Source organism: Chrysemys picta, chromosome 1 (assembly GCF_011386835.1).
Source record: "Chrysemys picta bellii isolate R12L10 chromosome 1, ASM1138683v2, whole genome shotgun sequence".
Lineage (NCBI taxonomy): Eukaryota > Metazoa > Chordata > Testudines > Emydidae > Chrysemys > Chrysemys picta.
This window is the reverse complement of record NC_088791.1, coordinates 348,439,104-348,465,746: the sequence shown is the minus strand read 5'-3', so window position 1 is coordinate 348,465,746 and position 26,643 is coordinate 348,439,104. Positions and strand designations below refer to the sequence as shown.

The 26,643-nt window shown below is 55.4% G+C and overlaps 1 protein-coding gene across 7 annotated transcripts in view; it reads right to left on the bottom strand.

Moving 5' to 3' along the window:
* The window catches only part of PGAP2 (post-GPI attachment to proteins 2), a 39,469-nt gene that overhangs the window by 5,649 nt on the left and 7,177 nt on the right, over positions 1 to 26,643 (bottom strand). For 5 of the 7 annotated variants that reach the window (XM_065581882.1, XM_065581884.1, XM_065581883.1 and 2 more), the window contains exon 4: positions 19,780 to 19,886. In XM_065581882.1, coding sequence (XP_065437954.1) covers positions 19,780 to 19,886 — 107 coding nt within the window. Of the gene's footprint in view, positions 1 to 1,537; positions 1,751 to 19,779; positions 19,887 to 26,643 lie in introns of all 7 variants that reach the window. The other 2 variants (XR_010597940.1, XM_065581881.1) reach the window with 2 other exon arrangements.

The window sequence follows — 26,643 nt, the reverse complement described above, 5'->3', positions numbered from 1 at the left end:
AGCGAGCTAGGGTTAACACCAGCTCTGACACCGGCACATCGTGTAGCCTCGGGGAAGTCATTTAACCTCCCCGTGAAGTGGATATAATACTTATTTAATCAATGGGCGGGTGCGTGTCTATGTGCAGGTCATTGGCCTCTGCAGGAAGGAATCAGGCTGCTCAACCGTGTATCATAGGCCCTATACTGCCAACAGCTAAAATAGATTTTCCATTAGCTCCAGGGGTTGGTGCCTGTGCTTTTGGAGGGAGAGTTTGTGTGCCCCTGCGAAGTCGTGTGCCCACAGCATGCCTTGCGGTGAGGAGTGGAAATCCTGCTGGAGGTGCCCATGGATGTTACAATGCTCCCCCCCTGCTCCCACTTTGGTTACCAGTGCCCCCACTGCTGGAGCCTACCCCTCTGCAGGCGGCCCGGCTCCCTCGGCGTTGAGCCCCAGCCAAGGTGCAGTGGGTTCACCCGAAGAAAGCAGGCTGCTGCGGCTGCTCCTCCCCCGGAGCCGTGCCCCGCTCGCTTGCCACTGGGTAGGGGAGGAGGAGGAGGAAACCACACCAAGGAGCAGCGCTGGGGCGGGTGCAGAACCGAAGGCATTTCACAAGCAGCACAGAGCGCCGGGGCGGGCTCCTCCTTCCCACCCCTGAGGAAGGGGTGGGGCCACGGCTGCTCCATAGGGGGTCTGCATCCCCCGAGGCACACATGCAGAATCTCCGGGGGGGGGGGGGGGGGGCGGTCACAGCCTGACTGCTCCAGGGCCCTCTAGCTCCACTGGTAGCTCCACTGGTAGCCTGCAGACCCAAGTAACTGGCCACGTTCCCAGAACACAGGGGTGCCAGGCTCTGAAAGGTGCAGCCATGGGAAACGTGGGCAAGCTGGAGCAGCCCCAAGGTCCATCCTGGCCTCGCCCGTGTCAGCCCCAGACACCTCAGAGAGCCACGGACCTGCCTGTCCCCAGGGCACCTCTCAACCCCCCAAGAGGTGGAGGTGAGTTTAAGCCTGAAGCAGCCAGGTCAGGGGAACGCTGCCTCTCCTTGGGCAGTGAGAACTCCCCCCGCACACACACATTTCCCATCTTCCTCCCCACACCACTCCCCGCCCCCCTCCCACAAAGATCTAGCAGTAGCTCTCTCCTCCCTCTCATGCTGCCCACAGCCAACCAGGGGACGCAGACCCAAGACACTGGGCAAAGGAAACAGGAGTCATGTCATATATGGAGATATACCTATCTCATAGAGCTGGAAGGGACCTTGAAAGGTCATTAAGTCCAGCCCCGTACCTTCACTAGCAGAACCAAGTACTGATTTTGCCCCAGATCCCTAAGTGGCCCCCTCAAGAATTGAACTCACAACCCTGGGTTTAGCAGGCCAATGCTCAAACCACTGAGCTATCCCTCCCCCGAAGTCATCACTTCAGCCTGCCCGCCCCCCGTAGCGCGGCTTTCCTGGCTCAGCCTTGCTGATGGACGAAGGCACGCCAGCAGCACGCAGCCCGGGCGGGGCATGGGATGGAGTCGGACTGGGCGCCGAGGAGGGAGCCGCTCGCACCTTTCAGAACCTGCCTCTGGACAGCCGTCACCGTGGGGGCTGGGGGGCAGCGAGAGAGACCAGGCCGGCCAGGAAGCCTGTATCAGGGCAGTCGGAAAGGGGACACACACCGGAGCCACAGCTGCATTTTATTCCAGCTTCTCAGCAGTGGGAGGGGATTTTCCTCCTTTCTGAGGTTTCCAGCACGGCAGAAACTCCAAGCCCTGGGGCCTGCTGAGAAGTAGGAACATTCAAATCACAGCATCAGAGTTTCCATGACCCCACCGAAAGCGCGGTAGGTGTTGCCAGCCGCTCTCAACACACAAACAGGTGACGCCGGGGAGAAAAACCCCCAGAGGAAGGATGGGCCTGTGGTTAATGCACCGGCTGGGGACTCAGGGGACCTGCGTTCAACCCCCTGCTCTGCCACAGACTTCCGGCGTGACTTTTGGCCTGTCACATTCTCTCTCAGTGACCCAGCTACTGAATGATCGTTCCTGGCCTCTCCCCTCTATTCAGACTGCTGGGGCTGTCTCTGACCGGTTCCCCATCGCTCTAGGGGAGGCTAAGATGTCACTAATTCCTGCATCATCCCCCCCGTGTAGTGTCCTGGTTTTACTAGACAAAAGAATCATGTGAAAGATACTGGGCCAAATATAAGCGCCGCTAGAGCAGGGCTGAACCAGACTCTACTTCCTTGGCCCTCCCGTGAGTCCTTCCAAGAACGGAAGGCCCTCTGGGAGAAGTTCCGGAGCTTACCTAAGGCAGGTGGCAGAAATCCAGGTTGCCCCACTCTGGCTTGTGCCCATCCCTAACCAGTAGGTCGCACTACTTCCCAGCCCCATACTCCACATCTGCTAGGTCCCCCCCACCCCATGCCCAAGCCTGCTACTCGGGGGCAGAAGATGCTCTGAAATGGGGCTCAGGCTGCTCCCCATCATTGGGAACAAGAGCAAATCCTCCCCTCCCCCCCCCCCCCGAGGAATCCCCAAATTCTCCCAAATCCGGGCCTATGGCAGGAGGATACATTCCCCTAGTGCAGAGGTGGGCAAAGTACAGCCTGCGGGACTGTCCTGCCCGGCCTCTGAGCCCCCAGCCCCTCCCCTGCAGCCATGCCACCGTGCGGGCAGTGCTCTGGGCGGCTGGGCTGCGTGCACATGCAGGGCAGTGCGGCGGTGTGTCTGGTTCTGGCCGGGAGGCACGGCTCCAAACATGCTGCTCTGAGTGGCATGGTAAGGGGGTTGGATATGGGGCAGGAGGCCCTGGGGGGCAGTCAGGGGACAGAGAGTGGTTGGATGGGGCAGAGGTTTGGGCGGGGGCAGGGAACTGGGGGGATTGGATAGAGGGTGGGGTCCCAGGGGGCCTGGCAGGGGGCAGGGGTGTGGATGGGGTCGGGGCAGTCAGGGGACAGGGAGCAGGGGGCAGGTTGGATGGGGCAGAGGTTTGGGGGGGAACGGGGGATTGAATAGGGTGGGGGGGCTGTTAGGGGGCAGGGGTGTGGCTAGGGGTCAGGGCAGTCAGGGGACAGGGAGCGGGGGGGGTTGGATAGGGGGTGGGGTCCGGGGGGGTGTTGGGGGCGGGAGGGAGCAGTCAGGGGACAAGGAGCGGGGGGGTTGGATGAGTGGGGAGTTCTGAGGGGGGCAGTCAGGGGGCGGCGAGTGGGAGGGGTCAGGGCAGACAGGGGACAGGGAGCGGGGGGGGTTGGATGGGGGTGAGGTCCGGGGGGGTTGGGGGCGGGAGGGAGCGGTCAGGGGACAAGGAGCGGGGGGGGTTGGATAGGGGGTGGGGGCCGGGGGGGGTTGGGGGTGGGAGGCAGCAGTCAGGGGACAAGGAGCGGGGGGGTTGGATGAGTGGGGAGTTCTGAGGAGGGCAGACAGGGGACAGGGAGCGGGGGGGGTTGGATGGGGGTGGGGTCCGGGGGGGTTGGGGGCGGGAGGGAGCGGTCAGGGGACAAGGAGCTGGGGGGTTGGATGAGTGGGGAGTTCTGAGGAGGGAGCGGTCAGGGGACAGGGAGCGGGGGGGGGTTGGATGGGGGTGGGGTCCGGGGGGGTTGGGGGTGGGAGGGAGCGGTCAGGGGACAAGGAGTGGGGGGGTTGGATGAGTGGGGAGTTCCGAGGGGGGCAGTCAGGGGGCGGCGAGTGGGAGTGGTCAGGGGACAAGGAGCGGGGGGGTTGGATGGGTTGGAGGTTCTGAGGGGGGCATTCAGGGGGCGGCGAGTGGGAGGGGTCAGGTAGGGGGTGGGGACCAGGCTGTTTGGGAAGCACAGCCTTCCCTATCCGGCTCTCCATACAGTTGCGCACCCCGATGCCCTTGGGCCAAAAAGTTTGCCCCCCCCTGCCCAGCAGCAGGGCTGGGGAGGAGGATGGGAGTTCATTTGAAATGAACTGTCGCAGAACAGGGGGTGGGGCCGGATCGCCTGAGTGCCAGGGCCACATGTGAAATAACAATGAGCCCTACAGGCAGCAAGCTATTACGTAAAACTTCACACAGGAAAAAGCGGCTCACAAACCACCTTGTTTTCATACAGGCCCCTCTGGCAGCGGAAACGTGACTTGTCTGTAGGCTAGCAGCAAGAACAAACAACTGAGGGCTCATTAACTCAGCAGCAGCTCGCAGCCCTTTGATCCCAAGCCCTGCAGCCTCTGCACTGCACAGGGACGGTGGCTCCACCCTTCCGCCCAGCAGAACCCAAATCTTTCCCCTTCGGGGATTTCTGCTTCTCAAGGCACGACACCGCTCAGAGCGAAAGGCCAGAGCTTAGACCTAAAAGGCCACTTGGTCTGTACCAAGGATCGGGGATGCTTCAGCGCTTGATCTCACAACAGCCGGGGAAAGAAGCACCAGCTGAGAAGTTTCTCTGGCCAGCAGAAGTTCCCATCACTGGGGCTTTAGCCAGGTGACTTCGCTAGCTCTGCAGCTAGGTCAGATCAAGTCTGGTCGGTACTTGGACGAGGGGCCCCCAAGAAATGCTCGGGTGCAGCAGGAAACGGTGACTATGAGTCAAGGGGTCTCCAAGTAACAAACCAGCCCCCAGCAGAGGGGAGGAAAGACCCGTGGCTGGCTGGAGAGGCCATTTTCCCAGAGGAGATATACACCCAGAATCCCGACCACCCTGCTGCCATTAAAGATCCCGGTGCATTTCCTGTAAGAGTTGGCAGCTTAGCTCCAACGTCCTGGTCAAACGGCAGCTCAGGTTATTCCATTCCGCTTCCCTACATTTCCTCTGTCGTTTCAATTAGACAAGTTAGCCTGCACTTCCCGTCCTATAGCCTGCCGTGTAGCATCGCCACGTCCCACTCCAGAAGCAGCTGCATTCTAGTGGGCGGGCAAAGGTGGCCCCAATCCCTGCCTACACAGTCTGCGAAGCATTTAAGGATCTTTCTGGATGACAGGTGCATTTACTCCGACAGGAGGTACAAACTTCTTCCTCTACCTTGTACAGACCTCACAGCATTCAGTCATTTGAATACCCCCATGAGAGCCGCTACGGACTGTAACAACGTCACACGCGGGCTCCTGAATCCCAGTGCTGCTCAGCCAGCGGACACTCTTGCAGGCCGCCCGTCACCGACAGCCGGCATTGGGCACCATGCTGCTGAACGGCCTTGGGCTGGTCCAGACCAGCCTCGGCATTAGCAAATAACTCTGCCTCGGGCAGCGCCATTGTCATTATCTGCTTGCCTCTGGGAGCCTGGCTCGGGCTGGGCCCAGCTCCGAGACTCACCATGTTTTCCGGGGGGGTGGGAGCGTGGAATCTGACTCAGATCCCTGGGACAGGGTCATTGTAGTGCAGTTGGGTGTCACTAGATGCATAGAAGCAATTTGGGAAGGATGGATGGTCTTTTGGTTATCATGAGATCTAGGTTCAAGCCTTGGCTCTGGACAAGTCCCTAAGGGTCTGTCTACACTGCATTGTACACCCAGGTCTGTGGGACCTGGGCTTGTGGACTAGGTGTGTCCAAGCCCATGCTTGAGCGTCCACACTGCATTGTAAACCCAGGTCTCACAGTTGTGCTAACGACCACACCGCACTACTCGGAGTCGGGTCTGCAGCTCGGGCTGTGTCCACACTGCAAAGTGCCAAGGCTTGCACCCGAGTCAGAGCAGGACTCGGGCTTTGATCCACCCATGAGCAGGGTCCTAGGACTCGTTACTGCGCCACTGCGCACGTGCAGAATTTATGTTCCCTGCAGATTTCTTTGCTTTCCCGCAGAAAAATGACTTTCTGATGGTAAAGCAAAGGGAAGCCACAAGAGTGGTCATACGTCCTTCCCCAGCAGTGTGTTTTGGGTGCCCAGGGCAGCTGGCAGAGAGGTAAATCACCGTGGTGTATGGGGCAGGACTGGAGAAGATCTGGCTGGTAGCTCTTACCCTGCGCCAGGCTCAGCGGCTAATCCCGGCTGGGCTGGAGAGGACGGAACTTCCTCTTCCCCTGCACGGCATCTGGGGCCGGGTCAGACCCATCCTGATTTCTCTCATGGCTGTAGGAAGCTCTGCAAACTCCCTCCACCCCTTGCGCTTCCTGCACCCGTCGCTCCTCAGCTGCAGGGGGAGGGATCCCTGTACAGGGAGCTGCTCCTCCATCCATCCAACCCCCTGTGCATCCAGACCCCTCATATTCAGACCCTCCTGCCAAGCTACACCCCCCCCGCACCCAGAACCCCCCCTCCGACGAGCCTCAACCAGCTGCGCATGGATTCCCACCCCACTGAGTCCCCCTCCCCCAGCATCTGGAACCTCCCACTGAATCCCCCACACCCAGACCCCCCTGCTGAGCTCTATCCCCCCCAGACCCCTCCCCGCTGAATCCCAAACACTTTCACCTGCCCCCCCCCCTCGCAGAGTCCTATTACTGTTGCACCGAGAACTCCCCGACAAGCCTCTGTGCATCTAGATCCCACCCCGCACCCGGATCCCCCATGGAGCTGCCTGTACCCAGATTGCCCCGCACAGAACCCTCTCAACCCACACCTGGATCCTCCCACACTAAGCCCCTCCACACTTGGATCCTGCCTTGCTAAGACTGCCTACCCGCACCTGACACAGAGGGGCAAGGCTCTGGGGTGTTTCTGGGCAGGCCCGGTCCTTGCGCTGTGTCAGGGTTGGGTGCAGCCTCACCGCTGAGTTTGTGTCTCCCACCTCTGTGCAGCCACCTCTCCCCAATGCCATGCTGGAGCTTCCACATTTATTTGCACATAAAATGTGCAGAATTATGCAGAATTTTAAAATATTGTGCACAGAATTTTTAATTTTTTGGCGCAGGATTTTTAATGTTTTGGCACAGAACGCCCTCAGGAGTAACTGGTGTCCTGAGTGCTTGCTGACCTGAGTCAGACTGAAGCGTGTGTGGACAGAAGTGGGGCTTGGGCTCAAACCTGGCTTAGCGTGCAGTGCAGGCATGCTCAGTCTGTCTTGGCCTCGCGTCCCCCATCAGTACACTGGCATCAGCAGCCCAGGCGTTGTGAGGACACATTTGTTAATGCCCGCGAGGTGCGCAGACAACACAGGGACGGTGCAATACGGCCCTGGAGGAATTTGGGTCTCTGGATCCCATTGGCCTGACCTCCTGTACCCACATTCACTGCAGAAGGCCAAAGCGTTTGCTGATGAGCCGCGTAAGATCCTGCCCTGGACGCGCTTTGTAAAATAACCGCCAGCCCTCAGCGTCCTGGGGGCTGGTTTGTTATAGTCTGAGATGAGAGCTTTGCGCTCCGATCACACCCTGCCTGCTCCACTCCCCCCTGGCTGCACGGAGACCGGGCCAAGGGGGCAGCTCGGATGCCGTCGCCTTGGGGGAACCGCTCTCCGGGGATTTCGCTTGAGGAGCGGACAGGGACCCTGGCTGAGAGCACGGTCTAGAAGAGTGAGGGACAGAATGCGGACAGTGGGGGGGTCAGGGCTGCTGGGTGGATAAGCAGGCACGTCCAGGGAGGCACACAGAGGCTGAACGCTCCACCGGCATGGGTGGCATCAGCGGCACGCTCCCCTCACTTCCCGGAGCCGCAGGCTCTTCCCAGAGGACACGGATGCTACTGGTGCTCAAGGAGTTCAGAGCCAAGCTGGCTTCAGCCTCTCCTAAAGGCTCAGCCCGCAGTGCTGGCTGCCCAGGAGCCAGCTCGAAACTGCAGGAAGTCGAACTTGCTCAGTCAGTCATTTCAGCTTCCTACTTTCCCCCCGGCGAGACGGCAGGGAGCGAGGCCGGGCACTGGCCCCACGATGCCAGCTCACTGTCCCAAGCAGCTGCCCTCGTGCAGCGGCAGTAGGTACCCGAACGCGTGTCTGGGCCAGGAAACCACAGCCAAGTATATTTAGTCCAGCCGTTTGCACACCTCGAGCTGAGGCGTGTTTCCCATGCGCTCAGGAGTTAGTCAGCAGCAACAGAGCAGACAGCTTCCTCCCCCCACCCCAGAAAACCACAGCCCCATAGCCACGCAGCTCGATTCCAGCGAGCGCGAAGCCCCCCGGCTACCTGCCCCTCTGCACCAGGCTGGACAGGACAACGGGAAGCCCAGCCAGTGCCGCATCGCTCCGACCTCCCCATGCCAGGGTCCTGGCGGCCCCCGTGTCAGCTCAATCCCCATCACACAGCTGCTCTTGCTGCAGCAAACCTTTGGGCCTTTAAACCGGCAGAGACCGTGCACCCCAGTGTGGGCTGCTCCCGTTTCACCTCTTAGCCATCCCAGAGCTCCTCAGCTCTCACCCTCCAGCCAAACTCTTCAAGGGACCCCCTAGATCTCCGCCGGGAAACATTCCTCTCACGGGAATTGCAGGATCCTAGAGGCATTTGTCTGAGCGCTACACACTTCAGCTCTGGCTCCAGCTCGGTTTGCGTCTGCACTTTCTGCACCGGTTCCCATGTGGTGAACATGAGGACAAATACAGCTCCTGTGCTGAGAATTTCTGGGGGATATTTATAGCTGGCTCATCTCAGTGACCAGCAGCAACGCTGCGGGCTGCACTTGCTGTGTGCTGGCTGAAGGTATCATGGGGAGTGTTAGCACACCCACAAGTTTGGGTGACCCCGTCCAGGGTTCTGATACAGATTCACAGCTCCGCTAGGCCATACGGGTGTGAACCGAGCGACCTTCTGTTTGCTTACTCCTATGTGAGGAGTACTATAAAAATGCCTGAGGAAGATTGATCCTGTGTATCATGCCCCTTTCTGCTGAGCTCAGGGGACCCTAGAAATGCACTTTAAAGACTATAAATTCATCTCACACCTATTTCTCTACCTATATGTACAGAGCAACTTCCGTCAAACAGAGCTTTAGGAACTGCTTCACCCACCACTGAAATGCGGCCACCTCTGGGGTTGAGCTTGGTCGCTACTGAACAGCTGCGCAGCAAACACTGCAGAACAGTAAGGGAAGAAGATGACGAACGGAAAAAGCAGGAGTAAGTTTAGCCAGCCGGATGTCACTGCAGTTTGGCCAGGGCACCAGGGTTAACACACAGCAACTCTTGTGTTTTGGTTTTGTGTCTCTCTGATACAAGGCACCACCCACATCACATTGATGCGCTAGATACCATCTGGAGGGCTCCTGGTCAGGGGATCTGCTGGATTCGGCGCCCAGATGGCGTGGCCGCAGCACAGCAAACGATGCATAGCAGAGTGGTCTTCCAGCTCCCCCTGAAGCTGCAACAGGCCTTGGCACAGAGTGCCGCTAACAGAGCCGGAATCAGAGGATAAGTAGCCAGAAGTTCCTGGGAGGTTTCACAGCAGAAAGCGCAGAGCGTGGTGACGCCAGCTGCTGCGGAAGAGGGGAAATGTGTCTGCACGTGCAGAGACACACACAAAATGAAAAGAGCACGGCTGACTGCATTGCTGGGTCGCGCCTTAGGGGAAAGCCAGGCTAGGCAGGAGGGCTGCAGAGGACACACGCCGTGAAACTCGGGGAAGACTTGGGAAGATGCAAATGTTGGACCAGAACCCTGGGCAGTGGACAGATGGGGATGAATGGCTCCAAACTTGTCTGCTCCCCTGACCCCTCTGCCCTGGTCTCTCCTTTATTCAGCCTGTTCCCTATCTCCCTTGTTCTCTCTGCATTGCCCCATGCCCGGCTTGCTCTCTCTGTCCCTCCCCGCTGCGGAGCTTTCCTTGCTAGTTCACTCATTACTGGCTGCCTCGTAACTGGAAACTGAACTCTGGTGGTTGGAGTTTCTACTTCCCCATTACAAACTAGCTCCCCAGCGCCGTCCTGTCCTTGCTCAAAGACGGTTGCAACACGAGCAGTGATGAGCGCAACGCTTTGCAAGACCTCAGACACACACGCATACATGCGAGCACCCACACACTGTGCAAACCCCTGCAGTACCAGGGGCATTGTACCCCCACAAATGCAAACCCCTGCAGAACCAGGGGTGCTGTACCTCACCCACGCCCACACAGTGCAAACCCCAGCATAACCAGGGGTGCTGTACCTCACCCACGCCCACACACTGCAAACCCCAGCATAACTAGGGGTGCTGTACCTCACCCACGCCCACACACTGCAAACCCCAGCATAACCAGGGGTGCTGTACCTCACCCACGCCCACACACTGCAAACCCCAGCATAACCAGGGGTGCTGTACCTCACCCACGCCCACACAGTGCAAACCCCAGCTAATCAGGGGTGCTGTACCTCACCCCCCCACACACAGTGCAAACCCCAGCATAACTAGGGGTGCTGTACCTCACCCCCCCCACACAGTGCAAACCCCAGCTAATCAGGGGTGCTGTACCTCGCCCCCCACACACACAGTGCAAACCCCAGCATAACCAGGGGTGTTGTACCTCGCCCCCCACCCCACACACAGTGCAAATCCCTGCATCACCAGGGGTGTTGTACCCTCTTACACCAGCACTGAAATTGGCCCCCAGCACATGGGATACAGGACCTGGAAGAGACCCTACTGGCCATTCCTAACCCTGCTCCGCCCTTCGACGCCTCCCGTTCCTGTCCCCCACCCCAAGCATCCACGCACAACTCCAAGGAAATGCCTTTATTCAGTGCCAAGTCTCCCTCTTGTGCCTTCCAGCTGCAAGGAGGAGAATCGCCGCTCGTCTGCCAGCCCTGCGCCCACTCAGTGACGCTTGGCGAAGGGGGCAGGCTCCAGTTGCTGCCCCGGGAATCTGACCCCAGAACCTCGGTGCTTTCTGATCAGTTGCGGCTTCCCCTGCGCTGGGAGGTGGCTTATGTTAAAATCCCATTCGGGGCTCTCGAAGGCAGCGAAGGGAAGCGCCCCAAGAACCAATGGCTAGAAGTTAACATCAGGCAACTTCAAATGAGAAATAAGGCACCCACTTTTCATAGTCCGGGCAATTCGCCCTGGGAACAAAGTCCCCCGGGAAGGGGCGAAATCTCCATCTCACGCCTGTCTCTGGAAGATGAGTGAGCCGAACCCAAGCCCGCTGGGCGCAATGCCGGGGTAACTGGGTGAGATTCTATGGCCGACGGGGGTCAGACGGTAGCCCAGCGGATTCCCAAGCAAATGGTGCCTAGGAACTGGCTAATAACTAGAGCGGCCTGGGGCCGCTGCGCCCAGGAGGATTTCTAAGTGCGAAGGGGTGGGGCTGGGTGGGAATACTTCCTTGGAGTCCCAAATGGCCTTTCCCTCCTGCGGGGAGCTCTGCACCTTCCCCCTCCAACCACTGCTACTATCTGGTTCCTGCTCCCCTGCCCGGAGCACTGTCCCCTGCAGCAGGCCCTCCTGACGCCCAGCCTGCTGCTCCGGCCCAGATCGCCGGTGGAGGCCAGAAGCCAGGGCAGAAACCCACCTCTGCAGCCCCTTGGGGTGGGGGAAGAGAAGCAGAGAGCCCGATGGTGGCCCCAAGTTTGCAGTGGGAGGGCAGCGCTGCTGTCAGGACGTGGGGCCACCTTCCTGGCACGAGGAGTTTGTCTGGGTTTTCCCCCCAGAAACTCCCACGGTCAGAATTTCCTACCAGGTCAGCAGCTGCTGCCCCAACTTCTCTCTAATCAGTGCTGAGACTGGCAGTTCCAGCCCCGGCGCGAACGGCACAGCCAGGAAGGGAGGAGGATGTGGCAACACCACGGCTGAGCTCTCCAGCCAAGCCGAGCCCTCCCGCCCCCTGCAAAATATCCTGGGTGTCGCAAGAGACGGGCCCAAGCCCCAGGTTCCAAGCCTTTGTCTGGTGCCGGCTCGGAGAGGCCAGCCGAGATTGGCAGAAAAATCCCAGCGTGCCCCCCCACCCCCACGCACAGCAGTGCCAGTGCAGCTCGGTCTAGGCTGCATGCTGAACTGAACGCCCTGCTCCTGGGAGCCAGCCAAAGCAAGTGCCTGATGGCCTCTCCTTCCAGCGCGGCCCAAAGGACAGACCCCTGCCCCAGGACATCAGGCAGAGCACCGGCTGGCTGCATCCCAGCAGGAGCCCAAGGATACGATGCCACCGGCTGACCAACTCGTAGTACATGTCAGAGCATGAGTTTGATCCAGTTCTGGCTGGGGAGATCTGCAGGTCCGGGAGGTTTTCTGGGATCCTGTTAGCTAAGCCTGGGGGGGCTCCTCCCAGCAAAAACCAAGGTCATCCCAGGAAAACACACCAAGCAATAGACCAGAAACCCCACAAGATTCGCATTGCTCGGGCCAGACAGGGCTGTGTGAGACTGCGGATGGGCTTGCCAGTGTTGCAGCGCCCCCTGCTGGTCTTGGGTGGTTCTGCGGTGCCTGTTCTCAGTTTCCCTCCTCAATACACGAGGCAGGCTTGTCATCGAACAGCATCCCGTCTCAGGGACTGGATTGTTACCATCCTGCAACTGAAAAACAGGCTCTCTGCCCAGCCCCTCGCTGGGGGCACAGCTCCTCTTTCAGGAGGTCCCCAGCTCAACACTGCCTCTAGGCCCTTTCCCCCCTGGCTCTCTCCCCTTTAGAACTGGGGGTTACCCAGTCCCCCCCCCTTTTTCTAACCTTCCAGGCTGCTCCTTGAAGGCTTACCAGCCTCTTTCTCTCAGAGCCCAGGCAGCTAGCCAGGCTCCTGGCCCTCAGTGCCTGCTAAGTTCTCAGCTCGGTTTCCTAACTCCCTCCCCCCAAGCTGGTCAGTAAATCTGCCCGACCCTTTCAGCCCTAGGTCACCGGCCACAGGCAGGGCTGAGCCCCACTTTCCTCAAAGGGCCGGCCAGCCTGTGACCGAGACCGTCTCCCAGCCAGGGCTCTTTGCTGCACAAGATCAGTGTAGTGACGAGGATGCCCGGTATGGAGCCGGCTGGAGGGTCCTGCCCAGGCTCCAGTAGCGCCCACCGCTACGTGCTCCAGTGTGAACGAAAACCCTGACCCGTTTAGTTCAGATACCTTTCATCGGAGATAAAGACGGGTGTGACTAACCAGCTGCCCCGCTCCCCGTGTCACAGCGCCACCTCCTGGCGCGCCACGTTAACGGCAGCCAGCTAGCACCAGGCGCGTATTGCTGGAAGAGAGAGTGGAAGAGAAGCGAGCACGTGTCCGGTGGTGAGCCCGGGAGACCAGCTGTCAGGAGATCTGGATTCAAACTCTGGCTCTGGGGGACCTTGGGCAAGATGTTTAACCTCCCTGAGCCGTCGCGTTCCTATCTGCTGAGCAGGGATAACGAGACGGTTCTGGAAGGAAGCTGCGACGCTAAAGCATCAGCATCTGCAAAATGCCTTGGGATGCTCAGGTGGGAAGGGGGCGGAGAAGGGCAGGAGAGACCTTTAAGCAAACTGAGCAGCCAACCCCCATGCATCCTATCTGGCCCCAAAGTGTGACTCCAGCTTCCCCCAGTCCGCAGAACCGCTTCCCGGAAAGGGAGAGGAAGTAGCGCCCGTGAGAGCAAGTCCCTGCTGGCAGCACGCTCATCTGTAGGAGCGGCTCTCTAGATCCCTCTAACCAGAGGAACTGAAGCCAAAGGCTTTAGGTCTTTGTGGGAGGCCTCAAGTGCACCCTTCACAGGCTGTCTGCTAGATACTACGGTGATGGGCACGACAGGACAAAGATGTTCATGGACCACAAGCACAGCCGGGGCCTGAATGCAGACCAAGAGCATTTCTTTGTAAGGCTACATTTGCAGAAAGATCTGGGCAGGCACGGCCTCGCTGTGGCTTGGGGTGTCCCCAGAGGGTCTGGCCCCTTGGGTGTTGCCAGAGGTCGTGGCAGAACCTTCGTTACTAGGACTGGAGATGGACAATTACTAAGACACCGCTGGGCTCTTCGGAATAAGGAGACACGATTCTGAACGCCTTTGGTCCTGAGTTCTCCCCCCTAGAGGGGATGAGAGGTGTAAAAGAGAGGGGTAGATGAGGGACAAGGGGGAAGGATCAGGAGTGGTGTAAGGAACGCCATCATCCCCACTGCGCACACACACAGGGAGAGCAGCCTAAGCCGCCTCCCACCGAGTTTCCTAATCTTCTCGGAAGGACCTAATGAAACAGCCGAGCGGGTGACTTGGCAGATTCAGGTTTCACAATGCGGGCTCTAGAGGAGGAGCCCTGCCAGGCAGGCACCGTCTCCTGCAGGCAGGGTTAACACCAGGCAACACCTGGGTTAGACTGGGGAGTGCCCGGATGAGATGTTACCGCGGGACGCTGAAAACCTGGGTTGAAATCCCAAACTATTGGCCAACAAAAGAGACGTTCGGCCACGGCTGGGCGCCCCCCCAGGCCCCTGTGCATTCCTTTCCCCCATTATATTGCTACAAACTATCCATAACACACTTCAACGCTTCATAAGAGTTTTGCTGCCATCTCGAGCAGGAAAAAAGCAGGATGTTCCCCAGCTTCAGTGACCGTACACTCTCACGCAAACCCTGGACAGAGCTGAATTCCTGGTCTCCTTCCCAGCTTGGGGAATTTCCCCCAAGGCTAAAAAGATCTCTCTCTCTCTCTCTCTCGTGTATTTTTTACCCCAGAAGCGAGCAGTGGTGTTTGTGACAGGGTCGATTTGTCATCACATTACAATCTGAAGCCTTTACCTCGGGGCACATGTTTTGTGTTATGGTTAAAAGTTATAACGTGCTCTAGATTCCGACACGCCGACGTTCAGGGACTCCCAACCACCGAATCAGAGAAACATAGGGCTGGCAGAGATCGTCTAGTCCAGTGATTCGCAACCTTTGTGGGCTCAGGAGTCATTTGTAAAATGGCCTCTCGCCACCCACTCAATAGCCACAGTGCAAAAAGTATCTGGCTTACTAAGTATTTTTCACCCACGATATAGAACGTACACATGAATGTAACACATACTGGATAAATACACCGTGCATACCGCAGCTCCTGTCCCATGGGGGTGTGCTCCCCGCTCTGGGCATCACGACCTCTGGGGTTGCCGTGCCACTCAGCTTTGGCCCGGCCCCCCTGATAAGTGCCACTCGTCCATATTTGGCCCAGTTGGCCCTGCGTCATCATGATGGAGGGGTGGCTGGGCCAAACCTGAGTGGCGCCAGGACCCAGTGCACCTGGTTGCAATGCTCAGAGCGGGGAGCTGAGCCCTGCAGGACCAGAGTTGCAGGAGCCGCTGCTGGAGGGGGGCGGGGGGCTCTGCAACACCCCCCAGGGCCTCCCACGTGACCCTTTGACACACCCTGGTGACCCAGTTTTAAGTCATGACCCAGGGGTTGAGAAACCCTGATCTAGTCCATCCCCCTGCGTCGAGGCGGGATTAAGTATCCCTAGACCATCCCTGATAGACGGTACCGTCGGGCAACCTGCAGCCAACCCCAACCAACGGGAGCTTTAGTCTTCACTAGCTGGGGCTTTGTTCTTCGAGCACTCGCTTGAAATGAGTCACAGTCGTGTCATTTGGAAAAACCTCTCCCAATATGCCGGTGAGAGTCTGACAGAGGTGTCACAGGAGGAGGTGGCTCTTTCAGGGAGCTAGTTGGGTTTATTTCACCTGTGCGCAGTGAGCCCGCCTCCCAGGGGAGGGGGATGCGAGTCCAAGATCTGCTGAAGCTGTGCCCAATGTCCTTACGGGGGCCTGTGTACCGTGTGACAAGTGGCCACCTGAAGACCATGTGACTTGTCAACTCTCCATGGAGTCAAGGCACCATTTTCCATCTCAGGCAGATGCTGGTTTCTAAGGCTTGGTCTACACTATGCGGTTAGGTTGACATAAGCTGCCTTGCATTGACCTAACTGTGGAAGTGTCTTCACTTCAGAATGGCCATATTAGGTCAGACCAAAGGTCCATCTAGCCCAGTATCTTGTCTTTCGACAGTGGCCAATGCCAGGTGCCCCAGAGGGAATGAACAGAACAGACAATTATTGAGCGCTCCATCCCCTGTTGCCCATTCCCAGCTTCTGGCAAACAGAGGCTAGGGACATCATCCCTGCCCATCTTGGCTAATAGCAATTGATGGACCTATCCTCCATGAACTTATCTAGTACTTTTTTGAACCCTGTTATAGTCTTGGCCTTCACAACATCCTCTGGCAAGGAGTTCCACAGGTGACTGCATTGTGTGAAGAAATACTTCCCTTTGTTTGTTTTAATCTTGCTGCCTATTAACTTCATTGGGTGACCCCTAGTTCTTGTGTCATGTGAAGGGGTAAATAACACTTCCTTATACACTTTCTCCGCACCAGTCATGATTTTATAGACCTCTATCCTATCCTCCCTTAGCCGTCTTTTTCCAAGCTGAAAAGTCCCAGTCATATTAATCTCTCCTGCTGATGTAAGCGCCTCTCTATGCCAACTTAATAACCCCACCTCCCCAAGCAGCACAGAGTCATGGTGGAGGTCATTAGGTCGACGCAGTGTCAGTGTAGACGTCGCGTTGCTTACAGAGACTGTTACTGGCTTTCAGGAGCTGTCCCACAATGCCTCACATTGACAGTACAACCGATACAAGCGCAACTGGTGAGGAGGCGCACCCGTTGACACAAGGCGCCAAGCACGCAGACACACAAGCGATTTAGTAACTGCGGTGGCTGTGTGCTGACGTACGTTAAGTCGACATAATTTTGTAGTGTGGACATGGCCTAACCTTTGTCAATTTCACGGCTGGGTGAAAGGGGCCAGACTGACAGCCCTGGAGCCCGAAGGCTTCTACTTTGCACCTGTAGAGCAAGCTTCTCCCGTGGACAGCATGCCTCAGCTGGGACCCGCAGGGAGGGGCTGAATTCCTGGGCATATCTCCGGGTCTCCCTGCCCCACAGCTGGGGCTGCCAATGACAGGGCAATCTGTGAGCAGGATTTCTGGGATGGGGTGTGACGTTATGAGTATAATAGAATATCTCATTGAAAGGTGACATGGGGCCAGAAAGAGTTAATTAACTCTCAGACTGACCTGACCCATGGCCGAACTTTAAAGACTGGTTAGGAAGATATGTAAATGAATAGAGCTTTGAAATGCAGCCGGCGTTGTTAGAGGTAGAAGGGGAGATGTTTGCTCAGGGCTTCTGATGTAAGCAGACAAGTCTTGTCTATTGCTATAGCTTTGATTCAAAGATCAAAAAAGGAGCATTAACATTTATGATGACACTTGAGTGAAATAGTATTATTGTCTATATGTCTCTTTGAAGGTCGTGATAGACTGCATATGAACTGTTTAATGGACAAATTACACTATGCTAATTGCCAGGGTGTTTGACAGACAAAAGATTAAGCTTATTCTCTCAGGCCAAGAGGCTGCTGGAAAATGTATAAAAACTCTGGGACACTGTAGCGAGGCGCCGGCGCCCCGGAGAGGGACGAACCCCTCTGGATGCCAAAGTGGGCGGAGCCAGTGGAGCTTGCGCCCGCCCCCCAGAGGTCAGGGCGCAGGACAGGAAGTACAAAAGCCCAACCCCAGAGCTCACTACAGCCCCGGCCGCTGAGAAGCCAGACGCCTGTGGCCTAGCTCCTGGTGTGGAGACTCCTGCAGTATGCGATTGGCCCCGAGGACTGGCCAGGCCAGCCGAGGCCTGATGCCGACCAGACCCCGGAGAAGCTGTTAAGCCTGCCTGTGGCAAGCTACCCAGAGGAGCTGCCAAGCCTGCCGCTCGCCGAGTACCCTGAGGAGCCCAGGGTGCTTGATTCCGTGGAGGACACCGACCAGACGCAGGTACCTCTAGAGGGGGAGGTAGGAAGTAGCCCGGGGGCAGCCGACCCTAGTCTGGCTGCAGCACACCCAGGGCAAATGTCAGTGTGTTGCGGTCAGGATCCCCACTGACACAGCAGCAGGCCATCTGCCGCTGTTAGGGCCCTGGACTGGGACGCAGTGGAGTGGGTGGGCCTGCGTCCCCGCTGCCACCCAATGTGTGGGTGGCCAGCTCCCCCTCTCCTCAGGCCCTTTCGAAGCCAGGGCCTGGGCCTCCTGAACTCATTTGTTTGCTCAGCCCCTGCATAAGGGCCTGAGCCATAGACTCTTGACTGCCCCGCCCTGACCCAGGGCTAGGGCCTGCGTTAAAACGGTTTGCTCAGCCCCTGCATAAGGACCTGAGCCAGAGACTCTTGACTGCACCGCCCTGAACTAGGGTCTGGGTCTGTGGAATAGAGCTGTTTGTTGGTCTCTACCATTGCCGTGGCGTGAAACCCTGCAGCTAGGGTAGTTCCCCGAAATAATCCAACGGACGTAGGGAGGCGGTCTGGTTTTCCGCCGTCCCGGAGAGGGACGAACCCGGCTGAACCCTTCTACAGACACCATCCTGTTTTATCTCAGATCTGTTTTGGGTTTCAAGAAGGGGAAACCTTAAGCCATAAGGATTGAGATCCCCAGTCACTGACTGGAGTCACCCTGAATATGGACATTGGACTATAACCTATGGACTATTTCTAGACTATTTCTATGGCAACTACAAGCTCACCTCTGCTATGTATCTGAACCTCAAGAATTGAATTCAAGTCTATCTGTATATTGATCTTTTAACCAACACTCGCTCTCTTTTCTTTTTTAATAAATTTTAGTTTAGTTAACAAGAATTGGCTATAAGCGTGTATTTTGGGTAAGATCTAAGTTATAATTGGACCTGGGTGTGTGGCTGACCCTTTGGGATGGGAAGAACATTTTCTTTTATATGATGAGATAAGATTTTCAGTAATCATCATCATATCTGACATGTGTCTGGGCGGAGGCCTGAGATTGGGCACTGTAAGGGAACTGCGTTGTTTGGATTTTTGAGTACCCAGTTAGGTACTATAGAAGCTGTTTTGTGCTGTCTCGGTGAATCTAATATCCACCAGCTTTTGGGGTTTGTCTGCCCCGTTCTGTTTGCAGTTCACCCCGATTGAGTGACCTCAGCTGGCTCCCACGGGCAGCATTGTCACAAGGGGCATCTTTCCAGTGGGCACCAGAGGGAGAAGGGAAACAGGAAGATGACAGCAGGAGCTGGGGAGTTAGGGAGCACTGAGCTCCAGAAATCCCTGGGAACGTACAAAGGCTTAGCCTAAAAAATGAAGAGCCTAAAAGCTGGAGCCCGCAGGCTAGTACTCAAACAACCCAACGCATGTTAAGCTATCAGCGTGCTGGAAACCAGCAGCCCTACTCTCTCCAGCGGAAGCAGGAGCCGGTCCGGTGCTTGGAGCAGGGGACTGAGAGTCAGGACTCCCGTGTTGGATTTCTGACTTGCTATATGACAGAGGAGTCACTCTACCAATCTGTGCCTAGTGTACCAGCCTAGGAAACTGGGACTAACCCCACTTTGCAGGGTGCTGAGAGGATTACAGAGGGACAGTAAATAGCTCGGAGATCTTGGAGGAAAGGCTTACAGCTGTGCTAAGTATAAGAATGTAAAACCAGTGTGGCTAATGCTGCCCTCTGCTGGTGTGTATTAATAATGAATTCCTTTCCAGATGTTTCACTCTTCCACAAAACACGAGCTCCCAGCCCGCAAGGCAACCAAGAAACCAGAGTCCAGATTCCAACGCAGGCGCTCCACCAACCAAGTGTACCGGGTTAGGGAAAGCAGTGTCACAGAAGAGCCCTTAACCAGCTACTTGGGGATTGGTCCTGCTCTGAGCAGGGGGTTGGACTAGATGACCTCCTGAGGTCCCTTCCAACCCTGAGATTCTATGATTCTATGTTACTGGTTTTGGTTCCAACTCTAACTCCGGCACGTTTTAGGAGAAGCAAGTAGGAAATCAAAGCCTTCAGACCTGCCCGTGTGCAGATAAATGCTCAATTCGTTTTGGTTAACTGGCCCATCACATGTTTTTCGGTCATCACCTTTCCCCTCGGTCTGTTTCACCCCCTAAAGTCGCGCCGACATCCTGCCCCGTCGTGGCGCTTTCATGCTCACGAGATACGTCTGTATCTCCACCCTCCACCCCCAGCTGCGTGCCCCCAGCCCACCCAAGAGAAGAGCAGTGACAATAGAGAAGGGAAGGTTACTGTACCTCGGGACTTACTGTGTGTTTCTTAGTCATCCGCCACAGAATGCAAGTCAGGAGCATGTGACCCAGGGCCGAGGTGATAAAGAGGATGAAGGAATTTTCGTGGATTGCTGCATTGACAAGACAACAGGTTTCCCGTTAATGCTGAGCATGGAAATAAGCCAAAGGGAGCTGCCTGAGGAATGCTGGGGAGGCCACGGCAAGGAGAAGGCAGCGTGCATTATAAGGCCCCTGCTGGGAGGCTTGGAGGAGCTGGGTCAATACCGCCTAGTAGTGACCCGGGACCCAAAGCTCCGGGGCTCTATTCATGGTGCTGCCACTAACAAGCCAGGGAATCAGGGGCCAGCCATGCGAGGTCACTCCATTGCCTTTTTGGGGAGTGCTCGCAGTGTGCATAGAGGAGGAAGGAGAGCACCCCCCCGGGCTTAGAATATCGTCAGTGGATACACGGGGGCGGGGCCTAATCTGAGCACAGGCGTCTGTGACAGCACAGCTGAGTGGCCCCCATTCCTATGCAAAGGAGGCGGGGCAGGGAGGTTTGAGAAGGAGACTGCTTGGTGGTGTCATTGTCCCCATCTATACCTCAGGGACAATGAGACTCCCATCCTCGCAGGGGGAATGGGAGGCCGTACCCGTGCATAAAGCACATTCACAGCCTGAACTGGAAGGTGCCAGACGAGGCCGAAGGGCCATGACTGGATGACTGTCGTGCATCTTTGCATTTAGCCTGACATGCTTTACAGACACGCAAGCCTGGAAAACAGGTCAGTGTCCTTATCTCCATTCTACATATGGAGAAACTGAGGCACAGAGTCGTTAGGTCATTCCACAGTGAGTCAGTGGTAGAATTAGGAAGAGAAGCCTGGACTCCGGGCTCCCAGCCCCTGTAGATCAATCTCTGATAATTTTCATATGACTTTACATTGTGCCTCTTCATATAACCTTGTGGTGGGTCTACCCACGTGTGACCTCTGTTTTCATGGAACTTTGTATCAAGGCCTCATTTAGAAACTTTGCATTGCCCTTGGTATAATATTATAGCCCCTATGGATAGAATAAGATAGAAGAAACATTTCTTTTTGCTAGCAGTAGAACAAGAGCTCTTCCTCCCCCCCCCCCCCCCCCTTAATCAATTGCCCTGTTGAATGAATGAGGTGTGGATGAGCAAGGCATGGAAGGCAGACAGCCTCAATTGTTGGAGAGGGGCTGGGAGCCAAACCCAAGGACAATAAAACGTGTCAAGTGGGCTCATTAAAGACAAGCAGACATACTGACAGCCTCGGGGGTTAGAAGCAAGCACCTTCTTTTGGAAACACCCTCTTTGCAGCATTGGGACAACACTCAAAAGAAAGCAGCACAAAGGACCAATGGACACAGACACAGAGTTTGAATCTGGTATAGATTTGCATAAGAGGAAAGCTGCTATAAAAGTGAGGTGTCTTGCAGAGGACCCCGGGTCTCGTCTTGTCAACATGGGAGCATCGATCCGGATCGGCAGAAGCCCGGCTCCACCCCCTCCCCCATCTAACTCACCTGGCCAGTGAAGTTAAGGGGAGCAACTAATTGGTAACAACAAGACGGAATGGGTTTGTGTGTGTGTGTGTGTGAGTGTAAGTGTAATATATTATATGCATATAATACAGTGTTAATGAATACATGTATTACTAATAAATGTGGCGTTTTGCCTTATTCCCCCTGAAAAGATCCTGTGCAGTACTTTAAGTACAACACCCCTTGATCTAACCACCAGACAGACAATATAATATATATGGAGATCTACCTATCTCACAGAACTGGAAGGGACCCTGAGAGGTCATCGAGTCCAGCCCCCTGCCTTCACTAGCAGAACCAAATACTGATTTTGCCCCAGATCCCTAAGTGGCCCCCTCAGGGATTGAACTCACAACCCTGGGTTTAGCAGGCCAATGCTCAAGCCACTGAGCCGTTATTATTCTGGTTAATAATAGCGAGACTCTCTTGGTCACTGACTGCACATAGATTCCGAGTCAGGACAGAGACGTAACCTTTGACCTCTTTAGAGGAACGTTGCCAATTCGGGCAGAGGAACTAAAGGCGTTCTCACCCCCATTAGCAAAGCCCGTGAGAATCTGGGTGTGTCATTTTAAAAGAAATGGTTCAAATTAAGAAAAAAAAATCCCAACCCTTTCCCCACAAACTCATCCACCAAGCAGCATCCGCAGCCTTGCACTTACAAGCAACCCTACAATAACAAAATGAACATGGGTGTCTTATTTCAGGGTAAAAGAAGCCTGGCAGGGAGTGGTGATAAACAGCAACTTCATTGTGAAAAATAACCTTGGCGATCCCTTGCCAGAGACTGTCAAATGAAGCCTGTTTCCCTTTCAGTAGAAACAAGGGAGTTGGTCAATGCTATGGTCGTCAGTCCATAATAATGGGGCTGGGAGAACTGGTATGACCTGCAGTCTGTACCCGAACCTTGCTCACACATGCCAATATGCTCCCAGGACTTCCAGTCCAATACTCACAATGCACTCTGGGCCAAAGTTGCTGGGCAAGCCACAGAGGACGTAAGATTGGGGGGGGAATGTCTGGCCTGGGGTTCTGCAGCGGATGGAGACAGACTGGGCCCTCGAGGGAATCTTTTAATGTGGTGGGCGAGTCTGTTCGGAAGGTTAATGGTGGCATGTTCAGCCACATGGAAGCCTCAAGGAAGCAAATGCATCAATGCACTTTGGGGCACGAGAACCCATCTATGAGTCATTGAACTCATAAGAACATAAGAACGGCCATACTGGGTCAGACCAAAGGACCATCTAGCCCAGTATCCTGTCTTCCGACAGTCGCCAGCGGATGTTGACAAACAGACACCCGATCTGGGGACCAGTCCCATCCGGAGCCTCACAGCACTTGCCTGATTCACTGTGGTGTTACTCCAATTTAATGCCATTCTCCAACGGGTTATGCTGGTGAACGCCATTCCAGAAGGATGTTATCAATGAAAGAGAAGTCAGAAAAAAGCCTCAAGAATGATTCAAAGGTTAGAAACCCTGCCGCCTAGACCATAAGAACGGCCGTACTGGGTCAGACCAAAGGTCCATCCAGCTCAGTATCCTGTCTACTGACAGTGGCCAATGCCAGGTGCCCCAGAGGGAGTGAACCTAACAGGTAATGATCAAGTGATCCCTCTCCTGCCATCCATCTCCACCCTCTGACAAACAGAGGCTAGGGACACCATTCCTTACCCATCCTGGCTAATAGCCATTAATGGACTTAACCTCCATGAATTTATCTAGTTCTCTTTTAAACCCTGTTGTAGTCCTAGACTTCACAACCTCCTCAGGCAAGGAGTTCCACAGATTGACTAAACTCTTTGGGGCATTTGCCAGTCCCAGTGCCTTGAGGACCAGATACTGGATTGGGAAGTGGAGGAGGGTGTTCTAGGGAACAGCACAGTTGATGTCAGAGTGGCTAGTCAGTTCTGCTCCTGCTTGCCCCAGGATAACCGCACATTAGTGAAGATCAGGGAGGGGAATATTCAGACCCATCCTCACTCCTTTATACCTTCTTTCTCAACCACGTTTCCCCAAACTTGGCAAATCCCCTGCTCCCCATTTCAGGAACTCGCCAGCTTGGAAGGTCTAAATCTAAATAGCTTCCTTCCCATCCTTGGAAGAGCCGCACAGCGAACAGGGCTAGCATGACAAGCCCTGTATCCAGTGACCAAGAGCTGCAGCAGTGCGAGTTTCCTCTTCATCATCCACGTAATGCACATCACACTTGGCCTGGGCAGGGCACCTGTAGGGTGGCGAGGGGTGTTCAGTTTTCAGGGCCCACTCAGGCCTCGGCCCTCTGCAGAGGCTTCCAGCAAGAGGGCCAAGTAACGCCTCCTTTCGGAGGTGGTTTGTTACCTGGGTCCTTTCCCACAATGCACTGCACCGAGATCCATCAACCCATTTCAGATAGGCCACCTAACAGCCATCAGGAGGTAACGACTTTCAGTCACTGCCACCTGGGGCTAGATTCAGACTTAGGACCTAGGGATGACATAAATAGGCTCATTGCAATATTTCAGCAGTTGGTTTGCAAATGCCAACTCATTACCCCTTATGCTGATCAATCTATCCCTACTCATATTTAGCTCACATGCTTCGATTTCCTTCCCCAGACCTGGAAAAGAGCTTTGTGTAGCTCAAAAGCTTGTATCTTCCACCAACAGGACATTAGAAAGGCCACACTGGGTCCATCTAGCCCAGTATCCTGTCTTCTCACAGTGGCCAAAGCCAGGTGCCCCAGAGGGAATGAACAGAAGAGGGAATCATCAAGTGATCCATTCCCTGTCACCTATTCCCAGAGTCTGGCAAACAGCGGTTAGGGACCCCATCCCTGTCCATCTTGGAGAACAGCCATCAATGGACCTTTCCTCCATGAACAGATCTAATTCTTTTTTGAACCCTGTTATAGTCTTGGCCTTCACAGCATCCTCTGGCAAAGAGTTCACAGGTAGACTGTGCATTGTGTGAAGTTGGTACAGTAAAAGCTATTACCTCAACTACTTTGTCCTTTTTGTATCCTGGGACTAACCTGGCTACAACACTGCAAACAAATACATTGATGCGACAGATGGTGATTTCCTGCAATATCCTGGAGAAATCGTAGCAAATTAAGTTTAAATATCTTAGGAGTTCATCGTATTAAAAATGGGGAAACGTTTATGTCTTATTGGGAGATTGTGTGTAACATCTCTCGGGAGGAGACCTGACTAATGTAAACCCTGAGAAGTGTTATGAGCTTCAAAGGACTAATTGAAAATGATGTGAAGTTTGAAAGTTACATGGGTTTCCCAGGAACTCTCTAGGGGGAGGTGTTTGCAAACGAATTCCCTCTGGTTCCGCAGGAATGCAGCCTTCTGAAGCTGCGCCTGTTCCATGAGGACACATCAAAGACCCAAAGGGTATGCAGAAGTGACTCAGATTCTAGCGGGTGCTTGTTCGGAGCTAACAGCTGTAAAGAACTTGTGAGCACAGAAAACCATCTTGATACTTTGAAGGACGGACCACCTGCCAGAGCCCTTGCTGGAGCTGGGGTGATCTCTGGAGAGCTTATTAGCAAGCGGTCTGCCTCACTGGGGAATTCACAGCGTAGGTAGGGAGCTGGAAATGCCCTGGTCAGGAGGGAGAGAGACGCAGGTCTCCACCCCAGAGGGGTGATGGCTGGGGAGCTGGAAGCCTGAGAGGGGATGCCCGTGCTGGATCACGAAGGGGGAAATACAGGTGAACCATGACAGCTGGCATTAAAAATGCCAAGTGCCTAGAATGGACGCGTCTGGGCCTGACTCAGTGAGGGGGTGAACAGGGGTGCCAGGCTAGCGCAGCAAGGGACAAGGCCCTGTAACTAGCACCAACCTGGCAACGAGTGGGTGAGCAGAACCAGAGTACCTGGCATACTGGCAGAGGGCATGTGTAGAAAGACAAGTGACAAGCTGAGAGACACAGAGAGCTTAAAAGGTACTACATCTCCCACCCTCCTGAGCTGTTTTTCCTGCACCCTGATGGGATGGCGTAGCAAGACGCTGCCTTTTCACACACCCACTCGACGCCAAGCCAGGGCACAGGTTGCCCTGTTCTACTACTTGTACCTGCTGGAAAATCCTGGCCCCACTGGAAATGAATATGAAATGACCCATTGAGTTCAGTGGGGTGCGGGTTGCCTCCCTGACCTGTAATCATCACTGTTTTCCTCCCCACTACACGGGATGTCTACGGCCAAGTGCCAACTGGCCACTGATCCTTCCTGGCAACTTCACCAGTCCCCAGCAAACTGAGGCTGGGACCTCATCACCACCAAGTCAAAGCACCAGAGACAGCTCCACCCGGATCTGACTCCCAGCAAGCCAGCTGCTCTTTGCCTCCCTGGCCCTGCTGCTGTGCCTGAGAGCCCAGGTCGCTGAGGGTCGCTGTATCATCGGAAAGTTGCCTGTACAGAAACGGCACCTTCTTCCCACATGCACTCAGTGAAACCCGCTTTCCGTCCTCCTGCTTCCACTGCCATGCGCAGGCAGCTATGCCACAGTAGGTCCCATTCCGCTCTGGCTCACTCACCACCACAACTAGCTTCCAACCGCCGGCCACCTACACCTGTTTGACCCAGTTGGAAGCAATGGGCCGTTTTCACTGGTGGAACTCCACTGAAGTCACCAGGGATGAACTGGGCCCACCGGGTTTCACAAGTGTAACTGAGGTCTGAATTTGACTTGCAGAATCTTTATGCCTGGAGTGAACATGCAAGTCAGAAAGAACTCAGCTCATCTCTCCGATCCCAGGCTGGCAGCTAGAAAAACGGACACAAACAAATGCTAGACACACAAAGGCCCATCGTGCCATTCTTACAGGGTTGTCATTCAGACTAGAACAGCACTAGTCTGTCTCTACACCTGAAAATTAACCCACGCTAACCAAACCGAGTTACCCAACCGCAAACATTTTTACCCAGTTGCAAACAGATGGGAGAAGCGCATCTCCTAGCACACCATGCACAGATACCCCCCCACTCCACCCCCCACACAAAATGGCCACAAAGTTTGCTTTAACTAAAAATCAAGAACTTCACCATCCATAAGACCGGCCACACTGGGTCAGACCAAGGGTCCATCTAGCCCAGTATCCTGTCTTCCAACAGTGGCCAATGCCAGGTGCCCCAGAGGGAATGAACAGAACAGGGAATCATCAAGTGATCCACCCCTGTCGCCCATTCCCAGCTTCTGGCAAACAGAGGCTAGGGACACCATCCCTGCCCATCCTGGCTAATAGCCATTGATGGACCTGTCCTCCATGAATTTATCTAGTTCTTCTTTGAATTCTGTTAGTCTTGGCCTTCACAACATCCTCT